Below are 27,147 nucleotides of genomic sequence, written 5' to 3' on the forward strand. Positions count from 1 at the left end.
TAATCTGCTTTCTTTTCTATTCTAATTTCCCTGAAAGACTCAATGAGCTGCTCTGAGCTGGATCTCGAGTCTCATGGCCAGATAGAAGCTGTCTTACCTTAGAAACCCAACGAAGCCGCTGGCTGCTCGCTCCTTAGGTGGAGGTGTGTTGTGCTGCAGGGGTGGGACAACTGGCCCTGACAGGCTGTGCCCCCACTCAGAATCTGTAAGGAAAACAATCAGGCAGGAGCAAGATGTTTGTCCATAGGCCGTTTTCATGTGAGTAGAAGGCAAAACACCCAGTATGAGCCAGAGGCAGTCTCACACCAAGAGTTCCTTAAAGCCAGGTGAATTGTTTGTTCTGACCTTCCCAATTTCATCTCAGCTCAGTAAGATGCTATTCTGACCTCAGAGTATTTTCAGTCAAGCTCCTGGGATATTTACACAGCTCAAGTTCCAGCCATGCACTCCGGCTGCTATGTCTTCACATAAAATGACAAGTTGTTGAAGGACTCACTTGCCTACATCCCTGTTTCTATGATAACTGCAGTCCACATTGAATCCTCATGCTGGGTAAAAGATCAGCAAGTAGGGAGGGCAACAGCTTGACATGCATTCCCAGCCCTTGCAAAGCATCCATTTGCAACTTCAATATTAACTCTAATGACCCAAAGGGAAGAGATCATTCTCCAACAGTACAGAAAAGGGAAACACATCCCTCTCAACATTTCTATAAAGTTTATCACCTCACTTGGAAATGTTTTGAAATGGTCAGAGCATAACTTCACTATCAGAAGCAAAGGAAGGGCATGTACTGCCTCCCTTCACTATTTCTGGGAGCTGGGGGGCTTCTATTACTCTAGGACAGGCCCCCCGACCAGAGTTTGGTTAACAAGCACCTCCACGGGAGCAAGGCACATTACCCACTGAGGGCACCCAGACTCAGCTCTGTGCTGCTCTACGTATCAGAGAACTACAAGGGAAAGGGTGATTATTAAAGCAGAATAAATGGAAATTTCCCAGGACCTACCTTGTTTCTGGACACCAGTGATATCAGAGGCCAGAGTCTCCTGCAATCCTTGTTGGGTTTTTCTTTCCCTGTTCTGTTTAAAAGAACACCAAGAAAAGTCTTAAACTTTACTCCTACACTGCATGGCAATCTGAATGCTATTTGCTGGTGAACTGATTTCACATTAGCACTAGGGCCTGGCTTCTGACTGCCTAGATAGGTTCTGTATTTCTTTCCATTTCTTTCCATAGGACTGTCCTTTTTTCTTTTTCTTTTTTTTTTTTTTTTTTTTTTTTTTTTGAGGCGGGTCACAAGCTCTGTCGCCCAGGCTGGAGTGCTGTGGCCGGATCTCAGCTCACTGCAAGCTCCATGCCTCCCGGGTTTCGCCATTCTCCTCAGCCTCGAGAGTAGCTGGGACTACAGGCATCCGCCACCTCTTGGCCTAGTTTTTGTATTTTAGTAGAGACGGGGGTTTCACGTGTTAGCCAGGATGGTCTCGATCTCCTGACCTCGTGATCGCCGATCTCGGCCTCCCAAGAATGCTGGGATTACAGGCTTGAGCCACCAGCAGCCGGCCTCTTTTCTTTTGAGACTGAATCTTGCTCTGTTGCCAGGCTGCAGTGCAGTGGCGCCATCTCGGCTCACTGTAAGCTCCGCCTCCTGGGTTCACGCCATTCTCCTGCCTCAGCCTCCTGAGTAGCTGGGACTACAGGCGCCCGCCACCACGCCCGGCTAATTTTTTGTATTTTTAGTAGAGACGTGGTTTCACCATGTTAGCCAGGATGGTCTTGATCTCCTGACCTCATGATCTGCCCACCTCGGCCTCCCAAAGTGCTGGAATTATAGGCGTGAGTCACCGCGCCCGGCCAGGACTTTCCTTTTTTCATTTCAACATCCTAACTATTGTCCCTCTAAAACCGTAAGATTTAAAAGCCAAGAATAAATCAAGGTGGGTTTAACTTATCATCCCATGTTACTGAGTGCCTTCTCAGTAACATGAGGTTTCAGAAATCAGGAGGACCTTAAATTGACCTTGGAGAAAGGTATACTCTATGGAGCAAATGGACATAAACTAAGTCAAGACAGTATGATGGCCGGGCATGGTGACTCATGCCTGTGTAATCGCAGCAATTTGGGAGGCCGAGACGCATGGATCATCCGAGGTCAGCAGTTCGAGACCAGCCTGGCCAACATGGTGAAACCCTGTCTCTACTAAAAATAGAAAAAATCAGCCAGGCGTGGTGGTGGGCACCTTTAATCTCAGCTACTCAGGAGGCTGAGGCAGGAGAATCGCTTGAACCCAGGAGGCAGAGTGAGCCAAGGTCGCGCCATTGCACTCCAGCCTGGGAGACAGAGCGAGACTCTGTCTCGGGAAAAAAAAAAAGAGTGTGATAAGACCAATGAATCCGTATAGAGTGCTGTGGTTGCTGAAAGGACATTAATGGAGCAGGTGGCGTTAGTCAAGGAAGGCTTCACAGGGGAAGTGATATTTGAATGGAGCCTTCATGGATGGATGGATGGATGAGTGGGATGTTGTCATAACGGGGGTGAGGAGATGGTCGGTCGCAGCAGGGCATTCCAGACAGGGACATGATGTATGAGGGCACAGTGCCATTAAAGAATAAATAGGATCAGCATGGCTAGAGCCAGGCATGGTAGAAACATGACTGTGGCATTAGCAGCTAGCATAATATAACACAATCTTATTATTTCTCCATGTGCTGCTCCTTTATATAAATTTCTTTGTACTCTGAAGAGGACATTTTACAACCTGATTCCAGGCCCACAACATTTTCCAGTAAACACCCTGATAATCAGAAATATAGTTATTATATTTTCTTTGGGAATCTCTGCCACTGGCTACTACTCTCTTCACCCAGTCTGAACCTAGGGGCTTTACCCAGCAATGATGGAGCTCCTCAAGCTGTTTTGCTGGTGAAGAGTTCTTTTTTTCTTTCTTTTGGGTGTGCAGTTCTGTGAATTTTTTTCCCATTTTTAAAAATTTATTTATTTATTTATTTTATTTTTTTGTTTGAGACGGAGTCTCGCTCTGTCACCCAGGCTGGAGTGCAGTGGCCGGATCTCAGCTCACTGCAAGCTCCACCTCCCGGGTTTACGCCATTCTCCTGCCTCAGCCTCCCGAGTAGCTGGGACTACAGGCAACCGCCACTTCGCCCGGCTAGTTTTTTGTATTTTTTAGTAGAGACGGGGTTTCACCGTGTCAGCCAGGATGGTCTCGATCTCCTGACCTCGTGATCCGCCCGTCTCGGCCTCCCAAAGTGCTGGGATTACAGGCTTGAGCCACCGCGCCCGGCCTAAAATTTATTTTTTATTTCAATAGGTTTTTGGGGAGCAGGTGGTGTCTGGTTACATGAATAAGTTTTTTTAGTGATGATTTCTGAGATTTTGGTGCACCCATCACCCAAGTAGTGTACACTATACCCAACGTATAGTCTTTTATCCCTCACCCCCTTCCCACTCTTTCCCCCAAGCCCCCAAAGCCCATTGTATCATTCTTAAGCCTTTACGTTCCCATAGCTTAGCTCCCATGGCTAACAGTTCTAGAGCAAGGGGCTGCAGACCGTAAAGGTAGGTTCTGGGAGGCAGAGGCATGGCAAGTCTCTAGAAAAGCTAGAACTAGCCCCCATCCTAAGAATAAACTTCGGGTTAGAATGGCAGCTATGTCTGAACTGAGCCTCTTCACAAACCGCTCAAATCCCAGACCACATGGGCAGCTACCTAAGTCATATTCCTATAAAAGCGACAGGGAACTCTGGGGAGGAAGGAGACCATTCTTACCTTTTCTATAGATGGTGGAGATGGAATTTAGAGGGCCAAGCTCTGGTTTCCGGCTTGAGGGAATGATTCTTACAAATTTAATGAAACTATGGTTCGGGGCTTTAATCCTGCTGCATACAGTAGCCCTAATGAAAGCATCTATTAAGGGTGGTAGGAGGAACAAGAGGGCAAAGGCCCTGGGACAGAGGTACAGCCTACCTCTGAACCAGGGAAGAGTCCCCTCATAAGACAGTGTAGCCTTTTTGTGATCTCCCAAAATCTTGAGAGATGTCTTCTCAAGAAAAAGTCATAAGGGAGGAAAAACATTATAGCTGGAATTCAGACTGAAGGTATCATCTGGGACCTCCATCAGAACATAATACTCTGAAAACCTGATGCAAGACTGTCCTCTGCATGTTCAGGGCCAGATCTGTTTAGAAGTGCAGTTCAAGCAGATATAGCAAAACAACAACAACAACAAAATGCGACGTGCAGTTAGTCTGTTTCATTTCTGGGTCATTCATCTGCTCCCTCCCATTTTTTTATCCTTCCAAAGTCTGGATCTCTAAATCTGGGACCTGAAGTAACAAAGGCAAGGGGGTTCTGCTCTTCCTTCCCATTCTCCCTAAACACTTCTTATGAAACAGAGGTACGTGTTGTATTCTTCTAAGCTTTCCCCACACAGGCTCCCAATGTGTTCAGACACGCACATGCACAGTGACTGTGATTCTACACCATAACTCCCTGCAAAGGGGGCAGAACATATTAAGCAATGGACCATAGGAGCAAATTCAATTTTTCCAGCTCAAGTGACTTATACTGAGAGTCACTATGATCACTTTAATTTAGGAGAAATCATCTTCCTGGGAACAGGGTCCATGATGGGCCTTGAGTCAAAATCAATAAACATGTTCCTTTTACTAGAGTTTTTTCTAAATCCAGAATCAGGTTGAAAAGGTAATTATGTTGAGTAAGAAGCTGTGGGTACTGTTCTTGAGGGAGATGATGTGTCAAACTAAGAATAGGAAGATACGAAGTTAGAGAGCGAGGAAAATGTTCCTTTAATAGTAATTATCTTGGTTGTATAAAGTGTTTTTGTTCTCCAGAGCTTCAAGTACTCCTCATGTACTTTCTCATTTCTTTTTCTTACCATCCTAAAGGATGGGAGGCATAGAAGGGGTTGACCATCTGCCCAAAATCACTCAGTGGGCCAGCTGGCCACAGCACAACTGGGGCCCTGGACTCTGCCCCCGCACACAGAGGCAGAGGTATAAATCCCCAGATACACTCCTTCCCCAACTAAATTACAAGCTCCTAGAAAAAAGAAATCAGGGTTTACATATGTTTGTGTATGCCCCAGCACCCAACACAATGCCTTGTGAGCAGGAGACAGAACAATCCCTTAGAAATGAAAATAACTTAATTTTTCTACTTAAAAATGTTTTAGAGAAGTCCTGTGATCTTGAAGGTAGTCTCAAGGCTTTTCATGATCCAGTCCATTCTGACTTTTCCAGTAACATTTCTCAGCACTGGACTTCAAGCTACTCTGGGAATCCTTCCCTCCTGGCCACTTTATGCTCCCTTTGTATCCTGTGCTTCCTTCTACCCCTGCACATGGCACATCTATCAGTAATTGTCTACCTAGCTGTACACTGCTGGTGTATCCCTGGTACTTGGCACATAGTAGACACTCAAAGAAAATTTGTTGAATGCATCCTGGGCAACATGGCAAAACTCCATCTCTACAAAAAATACAAAAATTAGTCAGGTGTGGTGACACATGCCAGTAGTCCTAGCTACTCCAGAGGCTGAAATGAGAGGATCGCTTGAGCCTGAGAGGTAGAGGTTGCAGTGAGCCGAGATTGCACCACTGCACTCCAGCCTGGGCAACAGAGTGTGACCCTGTCTCAAAAAAGAAAAAAAAAAAATTGTTGAATGAATGCATATGTAAATGTTTACTTGATAACTGCTCATGTTATGGGTCCTGGGAAGGTGAAGAAAGTGAGTTGTTTGTGTTTGGATACTTAGGGTCAGAGCAACTTTGGAGACATAGAGAAAAAAAGGAAGGATCTTTAAGGCATGGATACCAGCTAACAGCTATTTAAAGAGGGGAGGAGGCCGGGCGCGGTGGCTCAAGCCTGTAATCCCAGCACTTTGGGAGGCCGAAGCGGGTGGATCACGAGGTCAGGAGATCGAGACCATCCTGGCTAACATGGTGAAACCCCGTCTCTACTAAAAATACAAAAAACTAGCCGGGCGTGGTGGCGGGCGACTGTAGTCCCAGCTACTCGGAGGCTGAGGCAGGAGAATGGCGTGAACCTGGGAGGCGGAGCTTGCAGTGAGCCGAGATCGCGCCACTGCACTCCAGCCTGGGTGACACAGCGCGAGACTCCGTCTCAAAAAAAAAAAAAAAAAGAGGGGAGGAAAAGAAAAAGGTCACTATTTTAGAGAATATATAGAAAAGAAGTCCTAAAATGGAGGAGGGGTACCAGATATATGAATATCTAAATGGGAAACATACCCCATAAATGAAATCTAATTTCCATCAGGGGCCAACCCTTCACTGCTCTAGAAGTTTTCTCTTACCAGTTATCAGTGCTGATACATGCCTAGCTCATTTGTTAAAACTAGATGTTCCTAGACTCAGACCCCAGTATAGATGAAGGCGAAAAGTTTCCTAAAGGGAAAATTCTATACTAGATTCCACCTCAATCCTATATAGACATATTTTCTTATTTCAACTGCAGAGTACAAGTAGCTTTTTAAGCTGAAAAGAGAGGATTTTTTTTTTTTTTTTTTTTTTTGAGTCTCGCTCTGTCACCCAGGCTACAGTGCAGTGGTGCAATCTCGGCTCACTGCCAGCTCTGCCTCCTGGGTTCACGCCATTCTCCTGCCTCAGCCTCCCCAGCAACTGGGACTACAGGCACCTGCCACCACGCCTGGCTAATGTTCTGTATTTTTTTTTAGTAGAGACAGGGTTTCACCGTCTTAGCCAGGATGGTCTCGATCTCCTGACCTCATGATCCACCGGCCTCGGCCTCCCAAAGTGCTAGGATTACAGGCATCAGCCACCGTGCCTGGCCTTTTTTTTTTTTTTTTTTTTTTTGAGATGGAGTCTCACTCTGTTGCCAGGCTGGAGTGAAGTGGCACGACCTTGGCTCACTGCAACCTCTGCCTCCTGGGTTCAAGTGATTCTCCTGCCTCAGCCTCCCGAGTAGCTGGGATTACAGGCGTTCACCACCACACTTGGTTAATAGTTTGTATTTTTAGTAGAGACTGGGTCTCACCAGGTTGGCCAGCCTGGTCTCGAACTCCTGACTTCAGGTGATTCGCCCGCCTCAGCCTCCCAAAGTGCTGGGATTACAGGCATGAGTCACTGTACCAGGCAAAGAGAGGACTTTTTAACAAAAAGATTCATCGATGCGTGTTATTATGCAGCCACTTTGGGATGTGCTGTGGCAAGGGCATAATAGTTGAATGTTATTCTGCAGACGGTGAAACCCAAGAATGAGTTCAGTCAATTCAATCTGCATGAAAAACCAAGATGTGCTGGTAACCGGAATCCCGACTTGTAACAGAACAGGAATAGCTGACAGCCTCTAAGCCTCCATTTTAGTACTTACTCTCCTGGTTTCCATAGGGGGCTTCTTTTTGCTGGAGCCTTGGCTGGAAGTCCCTATCTTGGCCCTGAGGTGGGGGGAAAATATGCAGGGAATGTTACTGGCAGAGGCAATATCACTACATTCAAGCAAATGTGGCCCAAATGAATATTTCAGCAGGTTGGCTATTTTTATACCACTCCTGGCCGGCAGAATAAATTGGGTGGCCAAATTTTCTTTGGGTGCTGCTTTACTTCACAGCAGAATCCCAGTTTGAGACACTTAGGGATCTGGGGTTTGAGAAAGTGAAAATGTGACTGACAGCAGGTATCAGATTTTGAAATACTTGACTGTGCATTAAAACCCAGAGAAAGGGAAGATCTGAGACCTCACTTACATGGAAAATTCAGTCGAATGGAACACAACAAAGCTTCATACCTCCAAGTACCCTCACATTCCACCTGGCTTGAAAAGGAGCTCCCTATCTCTTCATCTACATGTGCATCTGGAGAGCATGGGGTCAGCTTCCTAGTCTACCTTACTTCTCCTGTATGTCTAGGGATCCACAGTGTCCCAGGAAAAGGGTAGCTGTTCTCTGTGGGCCTAGGGTGGAAGCATCTTGGGCTACGAAACAAACCACACCTTGGATTATTCCAGCAGCATTCTTATTAGCTTTCTAGGGTGCTAATAAGAATGACTGAATTGTCTTACTGACTCATTTTGTCACTGATAGAGAACTGAAAGAAGAACATAAGTAGCCTCCACAGTAACAATATGTTAGGGATGGCTCAACATTCCCCCTAATATCACAGTACCCCACCCAATGATTGATACATACCCTCTTGCAAACATTTACATTTTAGTCTGGACTGCCTCTTAAGGTTCCAAAAGCTAACTGCTCACTGGGTAAAATAGAATTATATTTTATTTGTTCTTATTCTTTCAAGAGTTTCCCTATGTTTTTTTTTTTTTTTTTTTGATACGGAGTCTCGCGCTGTGTCACCCAGGCTGGAGTGCAGTGGCGCCATCTCGGCTCACTGCAAGCTCCGCCTCCCAGGTTCACGCCATTCTCCTGCCTCAGCCTCCGAGTAGCTGGGACTACAGGCGCCCGCCACCACGCCCGGCTAGTTTTTTTTTTTTTTTGTATTTTTAATAGAGACGGGGTTTCACCATGTTAGCCTGGATGGTCTCGATCTCCTGACCTCGTGATCCACCCGCCTCGGCCTCCCAAAGTGCTGGGATTACAGGCTTGAGCCACCGCGCCCGGCCTTCCCTATGTTTTTGTATAATATTTTGAGACTTCTGGTGATATTACCATAGTAAGTATTATTGAATGTGCTGAATTCAATTGTTTAGATCGGGCTGTATTTCTTCTCAGCCTTCATCTTGAGAAGAAAAATCATACTTTGCTGAAAAAGGGACTATGTTCAAAGTATATTGTAAATATTAACTTGCTCCTTTCCTTAGTCCACCCACTGGAATAGGCAGATACTGATGAAGTCCTGAAAAAGAAAGTGACTCGCCCAAGGACAGGATCAACCAATGGTAATAGCTGGCAAAGCCTAATTAGGATGAAGGAGCGAGACTGTCTCCCCACACCACTGACCTGTCCAGCCCTGGCCTGCTGGGGGAGCTGGGCTCGTCCATGTGTTTTCGTTTCCTCATCACAGCTCCTACTGCTTTCTTCTCAGCTGGGACCTTCAGAGAGGAAGCAGATGCCTGTGACTCCTCCTTTCCAGAGTTGCTCCCAGTTCATGAAGGCACAGTGAAGAAAACTCCCCATCCTTAAACTGCCAAAGGCAACTTTTAACACCAGCTTTGCAAGTCAGAATAGACATTCTGTTAGAGACATGGTCTCAGAAATCTAGCCAAGGGGGAAAATACTGTCTTATGTTTACAATTCTGATTGGATCTGGGCAGCAACTGAGGGGCAAAGTAAGAGGAAGAGGCAAGAGCAGGACTTTTTGGACAAAAGAAGGTGATAAAGGCAATTTTCATTTTGTACAGAAAAGGCAAACTTACCAACCCAAGAGGACTGTCACTTACTGGTTTCCCTACAATAGGAAATTTGAGTGTCATAATAAAATAATACTTTTTTTTTTGGAGATTAAGTTGCCCAGACTGGAGTGCAGTGGTGTGATCTCGGCTCACTGCAACCTCCGCCTCTTGAGTTCAAGCGATTCTCCTCCCTCAGCCTCCCAAGTATGTGCCACCACACCTGGCTAATTTTTGCATTTTTAGTAGAGAGGGGGGTTTCACCACGTTGGCCAGGCTGGTCTCAAACTCCTGACCTCGGGTGATCCACCTGCCTTGGCCTCCCAAAGTGAGCCACCAGGCCTAACCATGATGCTGTTTTACCTGGATTTCTGGCTACTATTTATTTCTTGGAACTGACCCTAGACAAAGACTCCTCATGTGCCCTTCTCCCTTCTACCTGGTACCATTTTCCCTAAAAATAGTGTCTTCAAACTCTCTTCCTCCCTTGTTTCAGAATGACTATAATCTATAAGCTAGAAGGGGTTTGAAAAGGGAGGGGACGATTCTTACTACAAAAGAAAAAAGTAGAACTTCAGCTACCTGTGACAAATGAAAAGGGGAGATATTTTGAGGCAAGGCCTTTGCACCCCTTTTCTTTTCTTTTTTCTTTTTTGAGACAGAGCTAGCTCTGTTGCCCAGGCGGGAGTACAGTGGTGTGATCTTGGCTCACCAGAACCTCTGCCTGCCAGATTCAAGCAATTCTCCTTCCTCAGCCTCCAGAGTAGCTGGGACTACAGGCATGCACCACCATGCCAGGCTACATCATATATATATATGTGTGTGTGTGTATATATATATATGCACATCTTTTTTTTCAGACAGAGTCTTGTTCTAGCGCCCAGGCTGGAGTACAGTGGCGTGATCTTGGCTCACTGAAATCTCTGCCTCCTGGGTTCAAGCAATTCTTCTGCTTCAGCTTCCTGAGTAGCTGGGATTACAGGCACGCACCACCATGCCCGGCTAACTTTTTTATTTTTAGTAGAGATGGGGTTTCACCATGTTGGTCAGGCTGGTCTTGAATTCCTGGCCTCAAGTGATCCTCCTGCCTTGGCCTCCCAAAGTACTGGGATTACAGGCATAAGCCACTGTGCCCAGCCTGCACCCCTTTTCAAATCAAAAGGGTAGGTGTTTACTTGTCCCTCAATCAGCAAAAATACCCATGGCCTTCAGAGAATAAAAATTTGGGCCAGGCACAGTGGTTCATGCCTGTAATTCCAGTGTTTTGGGAGGCCGAGGTGGGAGGATTGCTTGAGCCCAAGAGTTTGAGACCCGATGGTGCAAGATAGTGAGACCCTGTCTCTACTAAAAAAAAAAAAAAAAAAAAAAAATTAGCCGGAGATGGTCGTACACACCCACAGTCCTAGCTACTTGGGAAGCTGAGGGAGGAGGAACACTTGAGCCCAGGAGTTAGAGGTTACGGTGAACTACGATCACACCACTGTACTCCAGCCTAGGTAACAGAGTGAGACTCTGTCTAAATAAAAATAAAATTGGGAGATACCTTTAAGAAAGCTCTAAAGTGAAAATCATGGAATTTACTCTAATGGAAGGGTTTATATAATACTTATCTTTCATTCAGTGATTAAGTCAGGCTTTGTACTTTTCATCTACTATTATTTATTTAATCCTTTTAACAACTCAATGATATAGGTAGTAATATTATACTTCACAATTTCACAGGGGAGGCACAGAGAGATTAATTTATTTAACTTCACACAGCTGTTAAGTGGCAGGGCCACCAGTATTTGAACTAGTCAATCTGGCCTGGAGCACATGATCCTGACCTGTGCACTGTATGGCTGGAGCCCAATCTGGTAGCCCATTTCACCATATCCAGCTGGCACTGCTAAACCATTTTCTTCTCTGCCATTCACATTCACATCATTCCACTTACCAGGTGACAGGTTTTCATGGAACCATTTCATCTCCACGTATAGAGTAAAAACAAATGGGTAGGGGATCAAGATAATTTCTCCATGTTTGAATTTCAGGTGGGAAACTCTCTCCCATTTGCTTTTATCTGGAAAATGATGCTAAGGAGTAAGGAAAGATGCCAGTATGCATTCCTAAGTACTATTTTAGGGAGAAACTCTCTCTCCTTCCCCTGACCTACCCTCCAAACTGCCTATGGTTTTGCTACTTTCATTTGAGTCTAAAATGTGGGCCGTAGCTCATTTCCAGCCAGAAAAGAAAGGATAGGCTGGGCGCGGTGGCTCACGGCTGTAATCCCAGCACTTTGGGAGGCGGAGGCGGGCGGATCACCTGAGGTCAGGAGTTCAAGACCAGTCTGGCCAACATGGTGAAACACTGCCTCTACTAAAAATACCAAAATTAGCCAGGCGTGATGGCACGTACCTGTAATCCCAGCTACTCGAGAGGCTGAGGCAGGAGAATCGCTTGAACCTGGGAGGCTGAGGTTGCAGTGCGCCAAGATCACACCATTGCACTCCAGCCTGGGCAACAGAGCAAGACTCCATCTCAAAAAAAAAAAAAAAAAAAAGGATACAGGGAAATACAATGAAGTGTTCTGTAGCAAAGGGCTGAAGATTGTCCAAGTTTCCCAAGACCACGCGGATAGAATCCTGAAAAACATATTTGAAATGACTTTAACATTGTTGAGTCTCAGCCAATCTTTGTTTATATTTGTCACTGCTAATCACATACCCTATATACTATCAAAACTGAACCATTTGCTGTTCCTTTAACATGTGTTCTGATTCTCCATTTCTTTTTCTTTTTTTTTTTTTGAGAGAGCCTCGCTTTGTGGCCCAGGCTGAAGTGCAGTTGCATGATCTCTGCTCACTGCAATCTCTGCCTCCTGGGCTCAAGTGATCCTCCCACCTCAACCTCCCCAGTAGCTGGGACTAAAGGCGTGCACCACCACACCCTTCTAATTTCTTTATTTTTTATAGAGATGTGGTTTCACCATGTTGCCCAGGATGGTCTTGAACTCCTAGGCTCAGGAGTTTCTTTCTTTTTTTTTTTTTTTTGGAGACAAGGTTTCACTCTGTCGCCTAGGCTAGAGTGCAGTGACGCAATCATAGCTCACTATGCTCTGCCCTCCTTGGTCTCCCAAAGTGCTGGGATTACAGGCGTGAGCCACTGCACCCATCCTACTTCTCCATTTCTACACTTTTTTTTTGCATAGAAAGGGAATTTCTCTTCCTGAAATGCCCTTTCCACCCATCAGCACTTGTCCAAATTCAACTATCCTTTAAGGCATAGTTCAAAAGTCATCTCCCCTAGAAAGCTTCCCCTGATTTACCAAGTTGTAATTAACTGTTAGTATCAAACTGAACAGTAGTTAGCCTGGAGTCTTTACTACATTCCACATACACACAAATGTTTTATATTCCTTACTGGGAGATCTACTTGAAGTAGAATATACACCTGATTTATCTTAGTATCCCTTCTATGGTGTCTACTATCGTGAATAACGCATAACAAGTCTTCACTAAATGTACATTGAATGAATGAACAACACTGGTATTTACTGATATATAGTATTTTGCTTTTGTTTAAGTCAAACTTTTTTTTCCACTCACTTTAAATTTTAATCGATTAGTCCCTAATGCTTATTAGTCTACACTAATTAATTTGGCATCATAAAGACTACTAAATTTCTATGGGGAAAAAGTCTCAATTTCAGTCCCAGGCTTGTCATTTCACCCTAAGCTTCAGTGTTCTCATGTTTGGGTTCAAAGAAGATAGAAACTGGCCGGGCGCGGTGGCTCAAGCCTGTAATCCCAGCACTTTGGGAGGCCGAGACGGGTGGATCACGAGGTCAGGAGATCGAGACCATCCTGGCTAACACGGTGAAACCCCGTCTCTATTAAGAAATACAAAAAACTAGCCGGGTGAGGCGGCGGGCACCTGTAGTCCCAGCTACTCGGGAGGCTGAGGCCGGAGAATGGCGTGAACCCGGGAGGCGGAGCTTGCAGTGAGCTGAGATCCGGCCACTGCAGTCCAGCCTGGGTGACAGAGCGAGACTCCGTCTCAAAAAAATAATGTTCTTAAAGAAGATAGAAACTGTGGCCAGCACAGTGGCTCATGCCTGTCATCCCAGCACTCTGGGAGGCCAAGGCAGGTGGATTGCTTGAGCCCAGGAGTTCGAGACTGGCCTAGGCAACATGGCAAAACTCCATCTCTCCAAAAATACAAAAATGAGTTGGGTGTGGTGGCACACACCAGTAGTCGTAGCTACTCGGGAGGCTGAAGTGGGAGGGTCACCTGAACCTGGGAGATCGAGGCTGCAGTGAGCTATGATTGCATCACGGCACTCTAGCCTAGCAACAGAGTGAAACCTTGTCTCAAAAAAAAAAAAAAAAAGAAATTGTGTCTTGTTTATCTTTGTATTCTCCATAGTAGCACAGTGTCTAGCTTATAATTATACTGGCTAATATTTATTGAGTAATTACTATGGGAAGTGTTTCTGTTTTTTGTTTTTTTTGAGACAGAATCTCATTATGTCACCCAGGCTGGAGTGGGGTGGCACAATCTTGGCTCACTGCAACCTCCACCTCCTGAGTTCAAGCAGTGCTCGTGCCTCAGCCTCCCAAGTAGCTAGGATTATAGGCACGCACCACCACGCCCAGCTATTTTTTTGTATTTTTAGTAGAAATGGGGTTTCGCCATGTTGCCCAGGCTGGTGTCAAACACCTGAGCTCAGGCAATCCGCCGACCTTGGCCTCCCAAAGTGCTAGGATTACAGGCATGAGCGACCACGCCCAGCCTTTTGTTTGTTTTTGAGATGAAGTTTTGTTCTTCTGCCCAGACTGGAGTATGGAGTGCAATGGCATGATCTCCGCTCACTGCAACCTCTGCCTTCCGGGTTCAAGCGATTCTCCTGCCTCAGCCTCCCAAGTAGCTGGGATTACAGGTACCTGCCACCACACCTGACTAACTTTTATATTTTTGGTATAGATGGGGTTTCACTATGTTGGCCAGGCTGGTCACGAACTCCTAACCTCAGGTGATCCTCCTGCCTTGGCCTCCTAAAGCGCTGGGATGACAGGCGTGAGCCACCAATCCTGGCCGTGTTTTTATACATATTAATTAATTTAACTCTCACAAAACCCCTGTGAGATAGGCAATTCTGTTATTCCCATTTTATAGACGAGGAAACAGACAAAGAGAAGTGAAAAAATGTAGTCTAGATTACATAACTAGAAATAGCGGGGCCAAGATCTGAACCAAGGTAGTAGGGTTCCAGAGTTCCTAGTCTTAACCCATAGGCTATCCTGCTTCTCAGTAAATGTTTGCCGGGGTTTTTTTGAGATGGAGTCTCACTCTGTTGTCCAGGCTGGAGTGCAGTGGTGCGATCTTGGCTCACTGCAACCTCTGCCTCCGAGGTTCAAGCAATTCTCCTGCCTCAGTCTCCTGAGTAGCTTGGACTACAGATACGTGCCACCACACCCAGCTAATTTTTGTATTTTTAGTAGAGATGGGGTTTTGCCATGTTGGCCAGGCTGGTCTTAAACTCCTGACTCCAGGTGATCCACCTGCCTTGGCCTCCCAAAGTGCTGGGATTAAAGGTGTGAGCCACAGTGCCCGGCTTCAGTGTTTTCTAAATGACGAAAACAGAATGATAACATCTGACCCCAAACTAGTGAGCATAAGAGAAAGATGCATATGCATATCAAATGCATCTTGGAAATATGACATATGGTGAATGTAAATGCTCTCAAGCTACTAATTATTGAGCTACTGTGTGGCAGGCATTGCAGACATCTATTTCTAATCCTCAGTCTTGAAACAGGCCTTCTTTATTAACCCCATTTGACAGGTAAGGAAACAGACTCAGAGAGGGTAGGTAATTTGCCCAAAGTCAAATTGTGAATGGCAGAACACTTCCCATAGTAATTACTCAATAAATATTAGCTATTATAATTAGAAGCTAGACACTATCCTAGTATGGACACTTCAAATCCAGGTTTGATTGGCTCTAAAGTCTGTATTCCCTCCTCTCTGTTACGCTTCCATGAGCTTTTCACTGCTCAGGTTAACTGAAACAAAGTGAAATAAAGCCTACTCTGCCCATAATTAAAATAGTAGAACAGCCGGGTGCAATGGCTCACACTGTAAACCCAACACTTTGGGAGACTGAGGTGGGTGGATCATGAGGTCAAGAGATCAAGACCATCCTGGCCAACATGGTGAAACCCCATCTCTACTAAAAATACAAAAATTAGCTGGGCATGGTGGTGCACGCTGGTAGTCCCAGCTACTTGGGAGGCTGAGGCAGGAGAATCACTGGAACCCGGGAAGTGGAGGTTGCAGTGAGCTGAAATCGCGCCACTGCACTCCAGCCTGGTGACAGAGCAAAACTCCATCTCAAACAAAAACAAAAACCAGGTAGAACATTTTCTTGGTCCTATGTTAAAATAACTCATTCATAATGATGTCCTTGAGGGTCCTGCAAGATCCTAATGTATCTTTTAACACTTAGCCAAGAGGTACCTTCTTAAGGGTATGACTCAGTTTTGGTTTCACAGAGTTTTGTGTTTAAGTGTATCTAATTGCTTTGAAATGTGGAGGCATATGTCTTAAGAAATCACAATAGTCACAAATCACTGAATTGTGAAGTCAGAAGAGGAAAAGCTAGTTTAAACCTCTCATTTTCCAAATGAGGCAAATAAGATCCAAGTTGATATATGATTTGCCAACGGTCACATAGCTAATTGGTGGCTACGCCAGAACTGGAATCCAGGGCCAAACCCGAGAACTCTAACTCCTTGTCCATTGCTTTCACCAATTTGTAAAGCTGACCACCTGCTCAGTCTTCTTTCTGTAGAAAAACCTAAAGCTAGAGGAACTGGGTAGAAAGGAATGAAAATGAAGTCGGAATAAGGCAATTGCAAATGTTTCCAATTAAAATGAATACACAGCAGCCTTGTCTGTGTATTTACAGTCGAGTTTCCTGAACGTCAAGTACCAGGCAGTGGTTGGGATGGTGGGTTTCCCAGAGCCCTGGAAGGAGGCAGTCCTCCGGAATCTTTCTCTATGCCAGCTGCCACAAAAGAGAGCTGCCCAAGGCTGGAAACTCTGGTGAAAACAAAAAGCTCTCAGCCTCAAAGGTGCTGACACTTCAACTAGGAAAACTGAGAAAGAATACAGGCTTTAAATTTCCCTGGAAAAACAGTAAAGTTCTTTTGCAAAGGAGATGTAGCAGGAAGAAGCCAAGTTATCAAGTGGAGGTTGTGACTCAGTTTGTAGGAAATAATTAAAACCTGAATGTGGATGCATCCTTAGCTTAAAGAGTCACTTTTCCAGAAGTCGTATGCTTCTTTCCCTACCTCCAGCTCCTGGATGATGACCTCCTTATTTTCTATCTCTTCTCCTCTAGAAGGTAAACAAACAAGAGACAAGTAAGACATGAAGGAAAGCTCTGGAGAGAGTAGACATTACTAGAGCAAAAATGACACTTCCACTGTGCTAAAGAAGTATAAGTCAAACTGTGTGTGCTGATCCAGTGCTCATGGGGAAGAAGTGATCACCTAGGTGGTGTGGTCTGAACATTGGTACAGAATGACTTCTCGACATGCCAAGACCTGAAATTCCCACTGTGAAAGTTAATCATTTGTTAGAGCACTTGTACTTTAAGTGTGCTTTGGGGACCCTTAAGGGTCTTGAAGACCCTTTCAATGGGTCTTCAAGGGTAAAACTATTTTCATAGTAATACTAAGGTGTTATTTGCCTTTCTCACTGTGTTAATATTTGTAACCATGATTGCAAAAGCAATGGTGGGCAAAATTGCCAGTGCCTTAGCACAAATCTAGCCAGTTGCACTAGGCTGTACTATCAGTCAAAGTAATCTTTACTGCTGCACAGGAAAAAAAAAAAAAATCCAGTTTCACTGAATATCCTTGAGGAAGCAGGAAAAAAAAAAGCAACCATTTTATAAAATCTCAATCTTTAACTACATATCTTTTTAAATGTTATGTGATAAAACACGAAGTATGCATAAAGCGCTTCTGCTGCATACCAAAATATGATGGTTATTTTAGGGAAACTTACATGTGTGACTGTTTAAGCTGCAAACTGAACTGTCTGCTTTTCTTCATGGAATATTTTACTTGAATGATCAGCTAACAGACAAACTATGGTTGTTATTCATACTTGGAAGTTTGACAGACACTTTCTTAAAAATGAATAAAATAGGCATGTCAACTCAAGGAAAAGAACTGATAATACTTGTTGTCAACAATAAATTTTGGGCTTTCAAGTGAAAATTTAAATTTTGGAAAGTTTCCGTCCACCATTTTGAGTTTGACAATTTCCAAATATGTCAACACTTTTAAGATTGTAGTGATACTAACAAATATTTTTCGATACTGTATAATGAAATGTATCAATATTTGGAGGATGTGCATAATTCAGTGAACCAAATGTTCCAAACCACCAATGAAACATCATGTTACAAATCATCCCAGGTCAGGCCGGGGGTCATGGCTAACTGCAGCCTCAACTCCCTGGGCCAATGGATCCTCCTGCCTTAGCCTTCCAAGCAGCTGGGATCACAGGTGCAAACCACCATGTCCACCTAATTTCTTTTATTTTTTGTAGCGACGGGGTCTCACTTTGTTGCCCAGGCTGATCTCAAACTCCTATGCTGAAGCGATCCTCCCATTTGAGCCTCCCAAAGTACTGGGATTACAAGAGTGAGCCACTGCACCTACCCAAAAGTTCCCTTCTATTTCTAGTTTATAGTTTTGCTTTGTTTTGAGACAGAGTCTCGCTCTGTTGCACAGGCTGGAGTGCAGTGGTACGATCTGCTCACTGCAGCCTCTGCCTCCTAGGTTGAACCGATTCTCCTGTCAGCCTCCCGAGTAGCTGGGACTACAGGTGTGCACCACCATGCTCAGCTAATTTTTGTATTTTTAGTAGAGACAGGGTTTTACCATGCTGACCAGGCTGCTCTTGAACTCCTGACTTCAGGTGATCTGTCTGATTTGGCCTCCCAAAGTGCTGGTATTACAGGTGTGAGCCACGGCGCCCAGCTATGTGTGTGTGTGTGTGTTTTTAAATTGAGTGTTTTTATCATGAAAGGGTGAGGTGCTGGGTTTGATCAAATTCAGTACAGTGGCAAGATCTCGGCTCACTGCAACCTCCACCTCCCGGGTTCAAGCGATTCTCCTGCCTCAGCCTCCTGAATAGCTGGGACTTCAGGTGCATGCCACCACACCCAGCTACTTTTTTGTAATTTTAGTATAGATGGGGTTTTGCCATGTTGGCCAGGCTGGTCTTGAACTCCTAACCTCAAGTCATCTACTCACCTCGGCCTGCCAAAGTGCTGGGATTACAGGTGTGAGCTACTGCTCCCAGCCTGATTGTTTTTTACATGCTGAAACCACCCTGGTACCCCTGGGGTAAATCCCAGGAATGTAAATAATGCCAATCTTCTCAATTTTTAAATATAATTTTATTTTACTTATTTATTTTTGAGATGGAGGTTAACTCTGTCGGGCAGTCTGGAGTGCAGTGGCGTGATCTCAGCTCACTGCAACCTCCAACTCCCGGCTTCAAGTGATTCTCGTGCCTCAGCCTCCTGAGTAGCTGATATTACAGGCGTGACCCATCATGCCCACCCGGTTCACTAAATATAACTTTAATAATATCATATTTGTTACATATATTATTCTTAAATTAATAAACTGTTTTAAATTTTTGCTTTTTTTTTTTTTTTGAGACAGAGTTTCACACTGTTGCTTGGGCTGGAGTGCAGTGCGCCCATCTCTGCTCACTGCAACCTCCATCTCCCGAGTTCAAGCGATTTTCCTGCCTCAGCCTCCTGGTTAGCTGGGATTATAGGCGCCTGCCACTACACTCAGCTAATTTTTTGTATTTTTAGTAGAGACAGGGTTTCACCATGTTGGCCAGGCTGGTCTCAAACTCCTGACCTCATGATTCACCTGCCTCGGCCTCCTAAAGTGCTGGGATTACAGGCCTGAGCCAGTGCGCCCGGCCAAATTTTTGCTTTAATTTTTATGACAAATATTGACAGATTAATCAAAAGCTCTTTGGGGTCCTTAATAATTTTAAAGAGTGCAAGTTGGGTGCGGGTGCCTCATGCCTGGAATCCCAACACTTTGGAAAGCTGAGGAGGGAGGATCCCTTGGGCCCAGGAGTTTGAGACCAGCCTGAGCAACATAGTGAGACTTCATTTCTACCAAAAGTATTTTAAAATTAGCCTGTAGTCCTAGCTTCTCTGGAGGCTGACCCTTAAGCCCAGCAGGTCAAGGCTGCGGTGATCACACGACTACATGTGAAACTCTGTCTTGGAAAAAAAAAAAAAAGAAATAAAGAAAAATTGCAAGGGAGTCCTGAGATGGAAAAAAAAATGTTTTTTTGAGACAAAGTCTCACTCTGTGGCCCAGGCTGGAGTGCAGTGGCACAATCTCAGCTCACTGCAACCTCCGTCTTCCAGGTTCAAGCGATTCTCCTGCCTCAGCCTCCCACCACCATGCCTGGCTAATTTTTGTATTTTTAGTAGAGACAGTGTTTCACCATGTTGGCCAGGCTGGTCTTGAACTCCTGACCTCAAGTGATACATCCACCTCAGCCTCCCAAAGTGCTGGGATTATAGCCATGAGCCACTATGCCTGGCCCTGAGATGTAAAATTTTGAGAAACACTGCTTCAAAGATATGTTGTCCTAGGCTGGGTGTGGTGGCTCACACCTATAATCCCAACACTTGGGGAGGCAGAGGTGAGAGGATTGCTTGAGGTCAGGGGTTTGAGACTAGCCTAGACAACATAGAGATCTGCTTCTCTTTAAAAAAAAAAAAAAGGTTGTCCCTAATTTAGAAACTCATATGAATAATATATATACTGGGAAAGACAGTCCTGCAAGATGCTACTTTACCAGTCTCCTGAGCTGGGTGAAGGTAGAGAAGAGGTGACCTAGTCTCCTGAACCGGGTGAAGACAGAGAAGAGGAGACCTGTGTGAATGCACGAGCACTAACTGGTGTTTACATGGGCTACCCTCCGACTTTTGAAATTACCTGATACTGTTCCCATATCTGATTTTGAATTTATACACATTGGGTCCTGCATGAAGAAATCTCGTCTCTGGAAATGGGTAGGTAAAGGGTTTTAAACTCATTGCTCCCAAACGATAGCCTAAATAAAATAGAAATATTAGATAATTACTAAAAAGCTAATGATTATTCCTTATTTACAGGAAAGGGAACCCGCCCAATCTGTAACATCTCTTCATGAGTAAAACGTCCAACACTCATCACTATTGCCTATGAACCAGGATCATCACCTGGAGCATTCTCCTACCTGCATGGGGAAAATACAGTGTGTTGGGATAATCTTTATGCTTGCAGTTAAAAGCCCAGAATTCAAGTTTGATCATTTATGGCCTTATGTAAATCATTTCTCTTCAAGAAGACTAATGATACTAGTATCTGCCCTGATGACTCACAGGGTCTTTGTTAGAATTAAATGTTTCTCCCAAGTATCTCTTGAATCTGTTCTTCTCTCCCATCTCCACTTTCACTGGAATCTCAGTGGATACATCGAGGGCTCAAGTTAAATAATGACACAATCCAAAGGATACACCAATTACAGGCCAATTAGGAGGATGTTTGCTATCAATTTTAGATGAAATTAAGATATTACTACAACTTCCTGCCACAACCAATGTAGCAAATAAGGGTGTACACTAATGTTTTTGAGTGGCACCAAGGAATGGCTTATTTTCTAGATCTATCAATTACTCTTCCTCTCCCCTACTCGTGAGGCTTCCCTGTGTCCCAAGAGTGCCTACTATACCCCAGCACTTTTTGTTTTATTTCTCCTGTTCTAGAATCTCTGTCCACTTAAGGTCCTCTCTGTGGGAAGTTAAGGAAAGAAAAGAGATGGGAAAAATAAAAATAAATAATTAGAGGAGATCCAGAGTTCCTAATGATCAAAACTAGTTATATTCATTAGTACAAGTATACAAATATACATGGTATTGCTTTCAGAGGCAGCTGAGATGGAGTCAACAGAACAGGCCCAAAATAAGGAGAATTTGAGTTTGAATCTCATTCCAATGTCCCTAATTTCTCTAAGCCTTGGTTTTCTTTCTTACACAATAACAACTCTCAATAACAACTTTTGCCATGCCTTATTCTAAGTTTAATCTCAATCCTCACAACAAGCCTGTAAGTCTAAATTTGATAGGTGAGGAAATCGAGGCACTGAGGGATGAAGTAAACTGCCCATAGCTATATGAATGTTGGAATTTGAATTTATTTATTTATTTATTTTTTTTTTTGAGACAGAGTCTCGCTTTGTCGTCCAGGCTGGAGTGCAGTGGTGCAATCTCGGCTCACTGCAAGCTCCGCCTCCCGGGTTTACGCCATTCTCTTGCCTCAGCCTCCCGAGTAGCTGGGACTACAGGCCTGCACCACCACGCCCGGCTAATTTTTTGTATTTTTAGTAGAGACGGGGTTTCACCGTGTTAGCCAGGATGATGCCGATCCACCACAGTGACCTCGTGGCGCCTCGACCTCCCAAAGTGCTGGGATTACAGGCGTGACCATAAGCCGGCGGAGTGAATTTAAGCTAAGGCAATACAGATCCAGAATTGATATTCTTTTTTTTTTTTTTTTTTTTTTTTTGAGACGGAGTCTCACTCTGTCGCCCAGGTTTGAGTGCAGTGACCGGATCTCGGCTCACTGCAAGCTCCGCCTCCCGGATTTACCCCATTCTCCTGCCTCAGCCTCCCGAGTAGCTGGGACTACAGGCTCCCTTCTGCCGCCCTAGCTAGTTTTTTGTATTTTTTAGTAGAGCCGGGGTTTCACCGTGTTAGCCAGGATGGTCTCGATCTCCTGACCTCGTGATCCGCCCATCTCGGCCTCCCAAAGTGCTGGGATTACAGGCTTGAGCCACCGCGCCTGGCCCACAATTGATATTCTTAACCACTTTGCCAGTCTGCTTCCTGGGGTTATAAGGAGGAAAAAACAAGATAATAAACATAAAATCACTTTTTAAGTAGTAAAATATCATATACACATAAAGGACTATTTTCATTATGCTTTTCTCCATATTATTCTGATGCCATTTCTACTCAGCAGGGAAAACTCTTCTATGGTAGAAACTCTTCTATGGTAGAGTCACAAGTACTACGTGCCCAAAGAATGGAATTTCCCACAATTTCCAAAGTTCAAGTCTGGGGCTGCCAGTAAAGAGATACCCCAGTGTCTGATCTTGGCTGCTTGGGATTAGAATGACAGGAGATTGGAGCCAGAGCCCATGAGACTATTTAGACTAGAATTGCAGTCAAAAATGAAAAGAAATAGTTGTGCCAACTGCAAAGTCCCCAGAGGGGAAATAGTGATCATATCCTGAGAAAAAAACTGATGCCCCATGCCAAAGGCATGGCAGGAACCCAGGCTAGTTTTGATGTTTTAGTGCCAGATGACTCTTCTCAGTAGGCAGTGAGCCCACCTGGTGAGACTCACATTACTGCCACAGAAATTTAACTCTTAATTCTTCTGAGGATTCTCTTTTTGTTTTTGTTTTTGATTTTTTTTGAGACAGGGTCTCACTCAGTCACCCAGGCTGGAATGCAGTGGTGTGATCTCGGCTCACTGCAACCTCTGTCTCCCAGGTTCAAGTGATCCTCCTGCCTCAGCCTCCCGAGTAGCAGGGACTACAGGTGCATGCCACCATGCCCAGCTAATTTTTGTATTTTTAGTAGAGACGGGGCTTCACCATGTTGGCCAGGCTGGTCTCAAACTCCTGACCTCAGGTGATCCGCCTGCTTCAGCCTCTCAAAGTGCTGGCATTATAGGCATGAGCCACTGAGCCTGACTTTTTTTTTTTTTTTTTTTTTTTCCGCAGTGGCACAATCTCTGCAAACTCCACCTCCCAGGTTCATGCCATTCTCCCGCCTCAGCCTCCAGAGTAGCTGGGACTACAGGCACCCGCCACCACGCCCGGCTAATTTTTTTGTACTTTTAACAGAGACGGGGTTTCACTGTGTTAACCAGGATGGTCTCTATCTCCTGACCTCGTGATCTGCCCGCCTTGGCCTCCCAAAGTGCTGGAATTACAGGTGTGAGCCATTGTGCCCAGACCTTTTTTTTTTCTTTTCTTTCTTTTTAAGAGACAGGGTCTTGCTCTGCCATCCAGGCTTGAGTACAGTGGTGTACTCATAGTTCACTGTAGCGTCAATCTCCTAGGCTCAAGTGATCCTCCCACCTCAGCCTCCTGAGTAGCTAGGACTACAGATGCATACCACCATGCCCAGCTAATTTTTAAAATTTTTGGAGACAGGGTCTCACTATGTTGCCCAGGCTGGTCTTGAACTCCTGGCCTCAAGTGATCCTCCTGCCTCTGCCTGCCAAAATGCTGGATTACAGGCATGAGCCACTGCCATCTGGCCAGGGGATTCTACTAGGATGCAATAACTTGCCCCCCGCCCCACCCCCAACAGAGGGATGGGGCATCAGAGCAAAGGAAATAAAGGACATTTGCTTGAAATGACAGTCCAAAGAGGAAATTTCACGTGCTGTACCACAGCTGGCTGTCTGAAAGAATAAAAAACAGCCCTCTTCTAGCTAGGGCCTGTTCCTGTTAATTGCTGGCTGCCCGATTCAGAAACAAACACCATACACTAATTATCTCATTTGAAAATAAAGATTAGACAGTGTATCCCAAACAACCACATAGGAGTAATGGCTCAAATACTTCATGGGGTTATTTTCCAACATTGAGTACTGTGGCCATAGTGATACTATGTCCCAGTAACTATTATTAAGTTGATGAGATCTTGCATATGAAGGGTCAGACTCTCCTCACATTTTTAGGTGACCACAAATGATGGCTTTAAAACAAAGGAAGAAAACTTACAGGAAGTATGGGATAGTGCAAAAGACATAAGATTTGGAATTGGAGAACTAAGGCTTGAGTCCTGCTTCTGCCTCTATTAGTCACTAGTCCCTGAGCAAGTCACTTAACTTCTTCATTTCCTAGTTTCTATGTCTACAAATGGGGATTCCAACAACCCCTGTAATGTGGGGATTAAATGAGGTAATGCTGTAAGTAGCTACTTTGTAAATTCCAGAGTATTATATAAATATTAGCCATTATGATAGATTTGAAGAGTTTCTCCCTAATGCTTCACTAGAAAAGCAAATTCAAGGCCGGGCATGGTGGCTCACACCTGTAATCCCAGCACTTTGGGAGGCCAAGGTGGGCAGATCACCTGAGGTCAGGAGTTTGAGAGCTGTCCAGCCAATGTGGCAAAACCCCGTCTCTACTAAAAATATAAAAATTAGCCGAGTGTGGTGGCGGACACCTGCAATCCCAGCTACTTGGTAGGCTAAGGCATGAAAATCGCTTGAACCCAGGTTGTGGAGGTTGCAGTGAGCCAAGATCGTGCCACTGCACTCCAGCATGGGGGATAGAGTGAGACTCTATCTCAAAAAAAAAAAAAAAAAAAAAAGCAAATTCAAGAGAGCAGTACTTTCCAGGAAATCAATTCTTGAGACAGAGAGCACACACATGCAAAACTGATTAGCTTTAATCTCAATGCAAAATCTGACAAATTCCAACCAAGAACTTTTCCTTGAAAATACCCAAGAATTAGATGTAAATGACACATAGGGACTAATGCTTGAAGGAAAATTATTTTTCAAGGTTTTAGTAATTTGCTTCACATAAACATCTGGGTCAGTGCATAGAACCTCAGGCAGAGCCAAATGCTATATGAGAATAGTAATATTAGGCCGGGCGCGGTGGCTCAAGCCTGTAATCCCAGCACTTTGGGAGGCCGAGACAGGCGGATCACGAGGTCAGGAGATCGAGACCATCCTGAGCTAACATGGGTGAAACCCGTCTCTACTAAAAATACAAAAAACTAGCCCGGGCCCCGGTGGCGAGTAGTCCCAGCTACTCGGGAGGCTGAGAGGCAGGAGAATGCGTGAACCGGGCCGAGGAGCTTGCAGTGAGCTGAGATCCCGGCCACTGCACTCCAGCCTGGGTGACAGGCAAGACTCCGTCTCAAAAAAAAAAAAAAAAAAAAAAAGGAGAATAGTAATATTGACTACTGAGGCAGAAGGAGCTGATGATTTAGTACTCCGCTAAATATGCAGTGACGGATTGATAAAGTCTTTCACAGTGCTGAGAAATAAAAGAGCTTCCATAGCATTTATTCAGAATACACTGACTAGGCTGGTAGCAGTGATTCACACCTGTAATCTCAGCACTTTGGGAGGCCGAGCGAGCAGATCACCTGAGGTCAGGAGTTCCAGACCAGGCTGGCCAACATGGTGAAACCCCGTCTCTACTAAAATACAAAATTAGCGGGCATGGTGGCGGGCCTGTCATCCCAGTTACTCAGGAGACTGAGGCAAGAGAATCGCTTGAACCTGGGGAGGTGGAGGCTGCGGTGAGCTGAGATTGTGCCCCTGCACTCCAGTCTGGGCAACAGAGAAAGACCCCATCTCAAGACCATTAATGAGTGTGGGTAACAAAATATAACAGGAAAATCTCACTGATGCTATGAATCCAAAACCCATGTTTTAGAAATGAGGCTGTTCCTTCCACTTTTTTTTTTTTTTTTTTTTTTTGAGACAGAGTCTCACTCTATTGCCCAAGCTGGAGTGCAGTGGCATGATCTCAGCTCACTGCAACCTCTGCCTCTCAGGTTCAAGTGATTCTCCTGCCTCAGCCTCCCACATAACTGGGATTACAGACATGCGCCACCACACCTGGCTAAGTTTTGTATTTTTTTAGTAAAGATAGGATTTGACCAGGCTGGTCTTGAACTCCGGGCCTCAGTTGATGTACCTGCTTCAGCCTTCCAAAGTGCTGGGATTACAAGTGTGAGCCACTGCGCCCAGCCTCCTTCCACTTTCAAAAGTCCTTGGCTGGGCCAGGCACAGTGGCTCACACCTGTAATCCCAGCACTTTGGGAGGCCGAGGTGGGTGGATCACAAGGTCAGGAGATTGAGACTATCCTGGCTAACACGGTGAAACCCCGTCTCTACTAAATATACAAAAAATTAGCCAGGCGTGGTGGCGGGCACCTGTAGTCCCAGCTACTAGAGAGGCTGAGGCAGGAGAATGCCGTGAACCCAGGAGGCGGAGCTTGCAGTGAGCCGAGATTGCACCACTGCACTCCAGCCTGGGCAACAGAGTGAGACTCCGTCTCAAAAAAAAAAAAAAAAAAAAGTCCTTGGCTGGTCTCAGAGGTCTGTCCACCTTTGCTGAAGCAGATTCATGAACACTTATACCTGGAAATGCCTTCCATTTTGGTGGGGATAAGAGGGAAGTGACTTCTCCAAAGAAGGAAATGATTTCACAAAGTCACATAATCCAGGATTAGCCCCTCAAGATTGTTGACTTCTTTGATACACGCGTTTTTCATTACAACATATCACTCGGTCAGTCATTTTACCAAACTGTAACCCTGGTCACGCTCACCACTCTACGTGACAAAGGCAATTCATTCTGGATACAAAGACATCAAAGCAAAATTTATTTATTTATTTATTTTTTTGAGACAGAGTCTCGCTCTGTCACCCAGGCTAAAGTGCTGAAGTGCTGCAGTGCTGCAGTATGTCAGCTCACTGTAACCTCTGCCTCCGAGGTTCAAGCAATTCTCATGCCTTGGCGTCTCAATTTTCTTTTTTTGAGACGGAGTCTCAGCTCTGTCATGAGCTGGAGTGCAGTGGCCAGATCTCAGCTCACTGCAAGCTCCGCCTCGGGTTCCGCCATTCTCCTGCCTCAGCCTCCCGGTAG

General features: G+C 45.0%; 1 protein-coding gene across 6 annotated transcripts in view; it reads right to left on the reverse strand.

The window, feature by feature from the left end:
* MAJIN (membrane anchored junction protein) overlaps positions 1-27,147 on the reverse strand; it is a 39,225-nt gene that overhangs the window by 3,377 nt on the left and 8,701 nt on the right. For 3 of the 6 annotated variants that reach the window (XR_002516944.2, XM_021925603.2, XM_021925604.2), the window contains exons 2-10: positions 20,406-20,523; positions 16,698-16,743; positions 11,909-11,984; positions 11,297-11,422; positions 9,388-9,419; positions 8,972-9,063; positions 7,390-7,453; positions 1,010-1,082; positions 98-203 (exon numbers count right to left, since the gene is read on the reverse strand). Coding sequence is in view for 5 of the 6 variants with exons in the window: in XM_021925603.2 (XP_021781295.1) it covers positions 98-203; positions 1,010-1,082; positions 7,390-7,453; positions 8,972-9,063; positions 9,388-9,419; positions 11,297-11,422; positions 11,909-11,984; positions 16,698-16,743; positions 20,406-20,506 (716 nt within the window). In the remaining variant the exon portion in view is untranslated. The remainder of the gene's footprint in view (positions 1-97; positions 204-1,009; positions 1,083-7,389; positions 7,454-8,971; positions 9,064-9,387; positions 9,420-11,296; positions 11,423-11,908; positions 11,985-16,697; positions 16,744-20,405; positions 20,524-27,147) is intronic. The other 3 variants (XM_021925606.2, XM_021925605.2, XM_017948288.3) reach the window with 2 other exon arrangements.

This window comes from Papio anubis, chromosome 12 (genome assembly GCF_008728515.1).
Source record: "Papio anubis isolate 15944 chromosome 12, Panubis1.0, whole genome shotgun sequence".
NCBI classification, from domain to species: Eukaryota; Metazoa; Chordata; class Mammalia; order Primates; family Cercopithecidae; genus Papio; species Papio anubis.